We start from the raw sequence: 10078 nt of genomic DNA, 5'->3' as shown, positions 1-10078 counted from the left end.
AGCTGTACCTCAAGCTTCCCTGCTCATCAAAGTCTCCGTCTTCCTGCGGTCAGGAAGGGTTCCAGGAACATCGGGCGCGCAAACTACTGTCCTGCTGCCATGGGGGACGGGGCGGGGGCGATTAATGGTAGCCAGTACTTCGAAACACTGGCCCTACTCAGAATCCTGTCTGGAGGTCGGAAGGGCAAGACCTAGTAGTCCGGGGCAGGAAAACCGGCATCTGGATATTCCGGGTGGGAACAGAATCTTTGCCACTTTCCTCCCACACCTTGCTTGGGGTCCGGAGAAGGACAGCCTGTGCCCGGTCGCTTTCAACTTCACTTTCCAGGCCTCCAGGCGGCTTAATCAGATTATGCCCACAGGTGCTGGGGGACCATGGGTGAGTCAGGAAGAAGGGTGCTGCCCTTGTTCTCCACATCGCCTCTGACCACTCACAGGCTCCTGGAGATGCAAATACAGTCTCTGCTTCATCAGCGAGCATCCACGGAGAAGCGCACCTCCCGCCCGGCCTCGCCCCGCCCCGCCGCTCTCACTCACACCAGCTCGTGTAAACGCGCACGCACGGGGCCGCGCGCCCCCGCACACCCAGCAACGCCGCCCCGCACAGCAGCTCAACCAGGTACACCCCCCACCCCGCCGCACCCTGAGGCGCCCTCCCGCCAGCCACGGAACACCCCTGGTCTCCCTCTTGCTCGCTTGCGCGCACGCACGCGCACGCACGCACTCCCCGCGCCCCCGCACCGGGAGGGAGCGCGGGCCTCCGGGGGCGGGGAGCCAGGAGCAGAGTCGTGGGTCCATCCCGCACTTGGCTTCCACGCGGAAGCTCCGGGCTGGCCCTGGTCTCCAGATCCAGAACAGTTGGCGTTGGAAACAATTTCCTCCTCCTCCTCCTCCTCGAGACCCTTATACTTCCCCACTCGCCGTCTCCAGCTCCCAAGAACAGACCCGAAGAGTGAACCCCCAATCGCGGCCAGGAGCGGCTTCCCAACTCCGTGCCCGCAGCAGGCTGGCGGCTTGGGGAGGCTGGATTTCCGAGAGCCTCCGGGTTGGGGTCTGTTGTTAGTCCCTCCTCCTGGATCCGGCCAGCGTTGCTCGTTTTTAAAAGAGGATTTTCTTATTACCTCTGAACACTTCCTTTTTTTTTTTAATACAAAATTCTAAAAGAGGTCGGTGGGAAAGATTGGGGGGGGGGCGGGCATTTAAACAACAGCATCAAACCCGCCAGAGCATCAAGGGAGCATTTAGTAATTGCTTTTGGGTTTTGGAATCACCCTCTGGACCAGGGAGTGAGCGATCCTGAGTAGGGAGAGTGCAGGACAGGCGAGGCGCTCCAGCCGTAGCCACCTCCTTCCTGGCCGCCCCCTCCTCACTCCCCCGACACACTCGCTCGCTCGCCGCTCGCCGGCGTGCGCACCCCCCTCCCTGCCGGACCCGCACCTCGGCGGGCGCCACACACTCGGCAGCCCGAGCCGCTGTAGCCCAGCGGGATGGAAGCGGCAGGCACCGAGCGCCCCGCAGGCTGGCCCGGGGCGCCCATCGCCCGGACAGGGCTGCTCCTCTTGTCTACGTGGGTCCTGGCCGGCGCCGAGATTACTTGGGGCACGACGGGAGGTCCCGGGCGCCTGGTGTCTCAGGCTTCGCGGCCACCAGCGTTGCCTCCTCTCTTGCCTCGGGCAGAGATGAACCGGTGGCCTGAGGAGCTGGCGACTGCACGGAGAGCCACCGCGCCGAGTCGCAGGTCTAGGCTAGAGCTACTGCCCCGGGCGAGCGGCGGGGAGATACCGGCTGGAGCTGAGGGAATGTCGCCTGGAGACGTGAGGTGGGTCCGGGGCATCCCGGCTCCCAGAACGGCAGCCAGCTCGAGGAGGACTCGCCGGGCACAGCCCCCCAGTACCCTGGAGCGCGGGGACGCTTGGGCTACTGCTCCTGCAGATGGTGCCAAAGGCAGCCGCCCTCAAACCAAGGGTTCCCGGGAAGAGGTGAAGGCGACGCGGACTGGAGGACCGGCGGCTGAGGAGCTCAGGCTGCCCAGCACGTCTTTTGCTCTGACTGGAGACTCGGCCCACAATCAAGCCATGGTGCACTGGTCGGGACACAACAGCAGCGTGAGTACCCCCATCCAGCACAGATCTCCTGACAGCCATGGGTAGTGGGGGTCGGGAGCCAGGGGTCCATAGTTGCTTCGGGTCCAGATGGAGAACCAGGGTGCCTAGACTTTTAGAAAGGGGTTTGCCCTGCCCCTTCACGTCCCCAACAGGTTAGCCGAGTTTTGTTATGATGGTGTGTGCATCTGTTTACCGAAGACCCCGACACTGAGGCTGTCTGGAGGGCTGAGAGGGAAGTGTCTTAAAGCTGCCTGGGCGTAGGATCTGCGCTCTCTCTCTCTCTCTCTCTCTCTCTCTCTCTCTCTCTCTCTCTCTCTCTCTCTCTCTCTCTCATTCGGCTTGGAGACTCACTTTTTTTTTTCCCTAGCGAGGGGGTGCTTGAATTTGTGAATGCAAACATGGACTGATGTGGAGAAATCTCTAGACAGATTCCCGAGACTGGGGAAGGTCCCCTTTGCCCCCCCCCCCCCCGCTCAGGTCACGCTAAGGGTACCCGGGAAATAGGGAGCTCGAGGCCACAGGGAAACCAACCCACTTGCTCATTTTGAGGTCGCTGCTAAGCACATGCTAGCTAGCCAGGTAGGGAGCTGGGCTGCCCCCATGCAAGCGGGAAGGCTGTCTGAGTGGGGGCAGGCAGAGAAACAAAAAGTTTAAGGCGTAAAGCGAATTTCCATGTCCTTTCCATACTACTTATTCTCATGCTTGTGTTGCACGTACAAGCGGGGAAGCAGAAAACTCACTTTCTCCTCCGTGTCCTGCAAACAGAAAGGGCTCGGGGTGAGAGTTGAGCCCTGCTCTTTCCGAGTCCCGTTTTCTTTGCCATCTGGGCCCCCAGGATATTGTTGCACCAAGAGGTATCACTTTCCTTAAGCTTGCTCCCTGGAGGCTTGGTGGTGGTGGGGGCCGGTGTGCTCAGAAGGTGGCGTCCAGCTGAGTAGAGTCTTCTGGCAGCTGCCAGCAGCACCTGCTTGATGGACCTCTGTCCACCTGACTACCACTCCGCAACAACTGGCTGCCCAGAACCTTCCCACTCTCTTTCCTCTGGTGGTCGCTATTTCACCCGGCCTTGCCACATCGTTTTTTCTGGTGTGGCTTTCCAGTTCAGTTGAGAAGCAGACTTAGGGCAGAGCAGGGTGTCCATTAAGAGGACTGGGGATTTATAAGTAGCGCTGAGAGCTCATTTGATGGGAAGTGCTGCCTCTTTTGTGTGGCTCTTCAGGACAGGCTTTTGAAAAGACTTCCTGGGGAGATGTTTGCCTTATTTTACCAAGAGTGTGGGGGTCACAGGGTTGACTATTGAATAACAAGGGAAGCCAGCAGTCTGCAGAGCTAGGCACACAAGCAGTTACCAAGTACAGATTTTGTGATACACAGTGGGGTGGGGGCTGGGGGCAGCAAGCCTGAGGACCAGACGCAGGGTTCAAAGGAGGAGAGTCCTTTGCCTTGGTGACTAATGCCTTCATCTGCCTCTATCAAGACAGCATCCTACCTGCCCCCAGCCTTGGGTTGGATGGCTTTGAGCATGGGGCAGAGGTTGGGTGACTGAAGCCTTACTTCTGAGTTACCAGGAGATATTTGAGGAGGGGGAGAGGAAAGAGAGAGACATGATTCTCTAGAAGCAGAGCTTGTGAATTCCGACTTCATTTAAGTTTGGGGGGATTGTGGGGAGGTCTTTTTGTCTCTTCCTCATTGAGGAGGTGATGCCCTTGCATATGCATGGCTCTATTACCAAATTCATTCAGCCAGAGGTGCTTCACCTGGGCTTTAATTTTAAGGGGCATTTAAAGATATTGACAAAGCCCCTGGAAACGGGGGCTTTAGACAGGAAGTACTTGAAAGTAAATGTGCATGGCCAGCTTTAAGGTAGTTGAGCAGCAAGGCATGTGAGGGATGGGCTGGCTTGTACCCACTGGGGAAATGCCTCTTCAATCAAGGCAGGGCCAAAGGTCCTGGGTAGTAGACCAGTTGGACCTGGAGATATGAGCCATTTATGAACCAGCTCCTGGGCAGTGTTGTTGGCTGTGCCCCTGGCTAGCTTCACTGCAAGTCCAAGGGCAGTTAGCCCATCCCCAGACAGAAAGGGACTGCCTGCTTGGTCCCTAGGCTGCACCTGCCATTTGAGCACATATTGTCTGCAGCAGCATGATGATGCTCTGACCTGGGATGCTCTGTGAAGAGGGAGCAGCCTCAGCAGGATGCTTTTTTCTCCCTCCTTTGCCAATAGCAAGAAGAGAAGGTGAGGAGTGATGGTGATGATGATGAAGAAGAAACAGCCGCAAGTCTTTCTTTTACTACTGCTTCTAAGTGAAAGAAGATGTCACAAGGCAGAGAATATAGGGCCTAGTGGCAGACTCTTCTGGCCATGAAAAGACAATTCCACCTTTTCCTATGGCTTTTGAAGGGTTAAGCAGGCCCTCTGATCAGCAGCTTTAGTGTTAGCAATTTGTTTTGTTTTTTCTCCTGGGCAACTCTTGATATGAGTTTCCGTGGTGGCGGCGGGTGTTAGTCACTGAACGCAAAGCTCTACACTGGTAGCGTTTACAGTCAGGAATATGTAGTTGGACATCTTAGCCCTACCGTTTAGGTTCAGCATGGGGCCAAGAAGAGATCTTTGTGTATAAGGACAATGCTGCCCTGTTCTTGCTGGAGCAGTGAAGCTGGCCAATGCTCCCCAGTAGCTGCTTTATAGATGGCTCAAACCTCCATGCCCAGTTGGTCGGCTACCTAGGACCTTTGGCCCCATTTTAATTGCTCAGGGCAAATGCTTCCTTTGGTACAATACCTGGGGTGAGTTTGCTTAGGAGGCAATGGGGGAGGTGCTAGCAGGCCAGCACAGAAAGAAGCAGGGGGGAGGGAGAGATGTTGTGGGGTCTGGCTCTGACCACACTGACCTGGCTAGTGAGCTGAGTAGCCATGGCCTTGGAGCCTCTGCCCCAAGGAGATTTGCAGTTGCTCTTGCTTGCTGCAAGTCTCCAGCAGAGATCCTGGTGATTAATGGGTTAGAAAGTGTTTCACAAACACCTGGGGGGATCCAGGGAAACATAAAAACACATTATTCTGTCCTTTTCCTTCAAATGGAGGAAGAGGCTTCCTTGCCTGCTCAGTGGGTTGGCAAATGGCCCTGGAGAGTGTAGAGTTGTGAAGGCACAGCCCACTTATTTCTGCCTCTTCCTTCTTGGATTAAGCCCTGATTCTGCCCCCTCTCTCAGAGCAGGGACCATTTCTTCTTAGCAGCTCACACACAGTGGCTTCCCAGCCCGGTGCTCCTCTAGTATGTCTGCTTGGAATGACTTGGCAAGGTAGTTTTCAATGAATGCACCCAAGCTGGAACCTTAGTGAAGAGAAATGAAGAGATACAGGGTCATTCTAGGCCCCCGCAAGACATGGAGCAGGTTAGAAGATATACATGGAGGTGGGATTTTCCTACCGTTAGCTGATGCAGCTAGCCTGTGCTCTAAAATATTCACTCCTAATGTGCGAGCTACTGACAGATTTGATCAGATTCATTGTATTTGCCTCAGTAGAGCATCTCACTGTGCCCCCAAACAGACTTTTCAGACAGCTTTTGGCTGGATTGCTCAGCCTTCTCCTCCTAGTGTCGCAATATCTTAATGCATTTTGCCTTCTCTGAGGCTTAATAAAGAAGCCTGCCACAGAAACCATTCTTCAGGGGTTTGCCAAAAAAATCTGTTTTTAATTAATATTACAAGGAAAGGCGTCTCAGTTGAGACAGAACTGAACTGGGAAACACATTGGAACACAACAGCACTAATTGCTCTCGGTCACTGTCCGCCAGGAGTGGGGATGCAGGGAGGAGGGGTGGACCGAGGCTGTTTGTCTGCTCCAAGAGTCCTCTGATGGAAGAGTTACTGGCTCTGATTTGCTTCTCAGATCCTGTGGTGGTTTCCAAGGTGAGCAGAGAAGCAAATGCCTTTATCAGGAGGCCCTATTTAATGATGACTGGAATGCAGGGTTTGGAATTTGCATCTTGCTTGGCAGGAAAGGAAAGTTGACAAGTGGTTTCTCCGGTTGTGTTATGTTTAAGATTAGGATTTGGTGGATCCAGTGGTAAGAAAGCTCTGGAAGCTCTTATTTTATTTTTTTTTCTCTAGCTGTGTAACTCTATTGTCACTAGGGGAGATCTGGGAGCAGATGGGTATGGACCAGAGTCATCTCACAAGGAATAGAGCAGTATGACAGAGTTAGACATACAGACACAAGGTCCATCCCTGTAGGCTAGAAGTTCATCCAGGGCTAGGTACAGATAGCCAAGTCATCTGAGACCTGTGGCTTGACCTAGCAGCCACCTGTGGACTCCTGCCTTTTATCTTCCTTTGGCTTTTTGGGTACCAGAGACATTTCTCTTACAGGGAGAAAATGTAAACTGTGATTCAATAGACTGATGGGAGATGCCATTATGTATATATGTTTCTCATACTGGTTAATGAATAAAGCACTGTTGGCCAATAGGCAAGCAAGATAGGTGGGACTAGGAGACGAGGAGGAAAGAGGAAGTAGAAAGGAGGAGTCAAGATGGAGAGACCGGGGAGACCAGATGCCTGCCCCACTCCCCGGTAAGGAAACCACGTGGAAATACATAGAAATGGGTTAATAATTAAGACAGAGCTAGCCGATAAGAAACAAGTAACTGGCCAACAGAATTGTATCTAATACAGAGTCTCGGTGTGTTAATTGGGGCTGGCGCAGCGGTGGGACCAGACCAACAGCGGGAGGAAAAACCTTACTGCCTACAAGAGACCCTTAGAGAGGGAGGTAGATAATGCAGAATATATCCTATTCTCTCTCTGTCTCTCTGTCTCTCTCTGTCTTTCTGTCTTTCTCTAACACACACACACACACACACACACACACACACACACACACACACACACACAGAATAAGCTAGATTGGCTCTGAGGCACGAAGGGAATTCAGCTAACCATGATTATTATCCTGTGTGGGGTAGGCTGTCAGAAAGGACTGGATTGAACCTCATTTTCTTGGTAGGCAGGAGATTCAGGGTACTCAGCTTCACTTAGCTACTTAGTGAGTTGCCTGAGTAGATGAATGAATGTCACTTCCCACTTCCATGGAGCTCAATCTACAAACAAGTTTGAAATCACTGTCAGAGATATGATGTCCTAACTCAACAGACACTGTGCTCAGGCACCACATTGTTTTGCATGTCTCCATCCTAGTATGAGGACCTCTGGCTTCTTGAATTCAAGTCTAATGCCATATCATGGCATTAAAGGCCTCTCCCTTGGGTGTCTTGAGTATCCTGAGTCTACTTCTGAAACTTGTGATTTGACTGCTCCATAGTCAACTCCTCTGCAGGGTTTGTCGCCTGACCCAGGCTTCTGGTTGGCTCTGCTCCGAGACCTCCTCCACTTAAGACATGCTCCTTCTGTTTTGGTGCATCCATTCATGACTCAAGACACAAGCATGGGCCTCTACATAACCTTCCTAAGAGACATTTACTTCCCTTTTTCTCGTGACTGATAGGATTCACACTGCACCACACACTTGAACCTTTTTTAGTAGATTTGTTAACGCTAATCTTCTATTTTTCAGTATTTGGAGGGCAAGGAATGAAATATTTATAGTCAAATAAACACTCTATATCAATTATGGGTTCTTTTCTTATGTGTGGCTCATGACTCAGTAGCATTCTGCTTCAGGGAGATATATGGTGTCTAAACTATGGAGAAAGGGGAGATAATTTTAACTCTCAGATGACAAATGGATTAACACCATCTCTTAATAACCTTTAATGTAGTGCTCAGTTTGTTATTTCACATGGCAACTTCTTTCCGTATGTGCTCATGTTCACATGTGTCTGTACATGTGTGTGTGTGTGTGTGTGTGTGTGTGTGTGTGTGTGTGAATAGATGCATGTATATGTGTGTGCATGTGTAAAGGGATGTCAGAGGTCAATGTTGAATGTTTTCCTCAATCTGCCTTGGTTTTTGACCTATGGTCTTTTACTGAACTTGGAGCTCATTGGTTGGTTACACTGGCTGGCCATCAACCTCCCATCATTGTTTATTGGGGGGGGGCTATTCTTCCCCAGTAGAAGAAGAGCTGGTAGAGTTATAGGCCTGTGTTACCATGCCTAGCTTTTTATGTGGTGTTGAAATCAGGTTTTGCACTATGTCATTTCAACAGAGTAATAGTAAGCCCCATGACATATCTAGCCACAGGTTCTTGGCCCTGATGATGGTGTTAGGTATGAATTTCATCTTGTGCAGTGGTGCTAAAATCCAATCAGAAAGTGGTTTGTCACTCCTATAACATTCATGCCAATATTGCACCGGTGGGCCCTTGTAGCTGATTAAAACTGATAATTACCTTTTCCCCTAGCAGGGTGCATAGCACTATGAAAGCTAGATAGCAGGTCAGTGTCAGCTTAACTTGTTTGTCTATGTTCTATGACAAGCGGATGTTGTCTTCAGCAATAGGGGTTTACCACCAAGTTCTGCAGGGAAATCAACAGCATCAACAGTAGCCCGTAATATTTAGGGGGAGAGAGATCTTTGGTACTTCATTGACCAGCACCCTCAAAAGTGGTGCTGTATGGTAAACACTTTACTGATGAAGCCATCTCTCTAGCCACTTATATGTGCATTTTATCATAATTTAGATGGTATGTAAGGGGGCAGAAATAAGGAGAAGTCAATGATCCTGTCTTCTCATGTGTTTCAGAGATTAGATGTCTATCTACTCACACAGGCTGTTCAGCCATTTGGTGAGCATTTGATATCTGTGTGCATTGTTCTGGCTCTTGGGGCCTGATAGGGATGCTTTAAATGTGATGCTGCTTTTCTATACAGTTTAGTAACACATGATAACAAGACAGGGGCCATGGGGTAATGTGTGGTTAATTGTTGAACTATCGTTTGAAGCTATTAGCTTAGAGGAGAAAGCATCACTGTGGGAGGTACTACAGGCATCCTACACCTACAGAATGTCAAAGCTGGAGGTACTGTTAGGAATGGTCTTCATCAAATTACTCAACATGGGGATGAGGCACACGGTTTGGATAGCAACATCACATCCTACAGCTGGATCCCAACTGTTCTTTTGTCTAAGAATAGACTTTCTTATTCCTTCTTGATTTTCTCATTACTCCTTCATGTTAGCAAAGCGTTCTCCTTCCAGAAGTGTTCACAGACTTTTACTTGGGTATGGTATAGTACTGCCCACTTTGTAGGAATAGTAGACTGAAACCTAGCATGTCTGTATGTAAGACTAAAATGGATTCCTCCATCTTGTATTGCTTTTCATGTCACTGTAACCAAATATGTGTGGAAACAACTCAAGGGAGGAAAAACTCATTTGGGTTCAAGATTCAGAGGACGCATTCCATCATGGTGAAGAAGACATAGTGGCAGTGTGGCTAAGTCAGGCATGGTGGCTAAATTACACATGGTGACAGTGTGGCTAAGTCCATATCGCAGGAGTGTGAAGTAGCTAGTCATATCATGGAGGTCAAAGAAGGAAGAACAGGGCTTGGCTTAAACATGGGACTAGGTTATTACCCTCAAAGACCCACTCCCAGTGAACTCAGTTTGAGTTTCTATCCCAGAGGTCCCATAACTTTCCATGACAGTGCCATTGTTGTAGCATACTTGTTCAGGCATACAGGACACATTGCGACACTCCCAGAGTCACTGTCCACCCACTACAGTGGTTAGAGACAAAAACTAACGAGCTCCTTAATATTGGATGAGCTATATCATACTACCAATTGCCGAAGGAGTCTTGGTAAATCACCTGGCTATTTGAATTAGGGGGGCAATCAAATATTGTTGTTTATTTTTTTGAGTGTTTGAGTTTAATTATTTATGGAAATACTGTTCTTTATAGAACAGTAATGAATGTTCTGTAGTAAGTGTAGACAAAGTAATGAACTCTCAGAACTTTAAGGTTGCACAAGTAGATTTTTGCTATTAGGTCCATGCTCTCCTTCT

General features: G+C 50.4%; 1 protein-coding gene across 1 annotated transcript in view; it reads left to right on the top strand.

Moving 5' to 3' along the window:
- Nucleotides 1–1163: 1163 nt before the first annotated feature.
- Sorcs3 (sortilin related VPS10 domain containing receptor 3) overlaps nt 1164–10078 on the top strand; it is a 602076-nt gene continuing 593161 nt past the window's right edge. Inside the window, exon 1 of the mRNA XM_051199708.1 lies at nt 1164–2105. Within this exon, the coding sequence (XP_051055665.1) occupies nt 1488–2105 (618 nt within the window). The 5' untranslated portion in view covers nt 1164–1487. The remainder of the gene's footprint in view (nt 2106–10078) is intronic.

Source organism: Phodopus roborovskii, unplaced genomic scaffold (assembly GCF_943737965.1).
Source record: "Phodopus roborovskii unplaced genomic scaffold, PHOROB, whole genome shotgun sequence".
NCBI classification, from domain to species: domain Eukaryota; kingdom Metazoa; phylum Chordata; class Mammalia; order Rodentia; family Cricetidae; genus Phodopus; species Phodopus roborovskii.
This window is presented reverse-complemented; position numbering and strand designations above follow the sequence as displayed.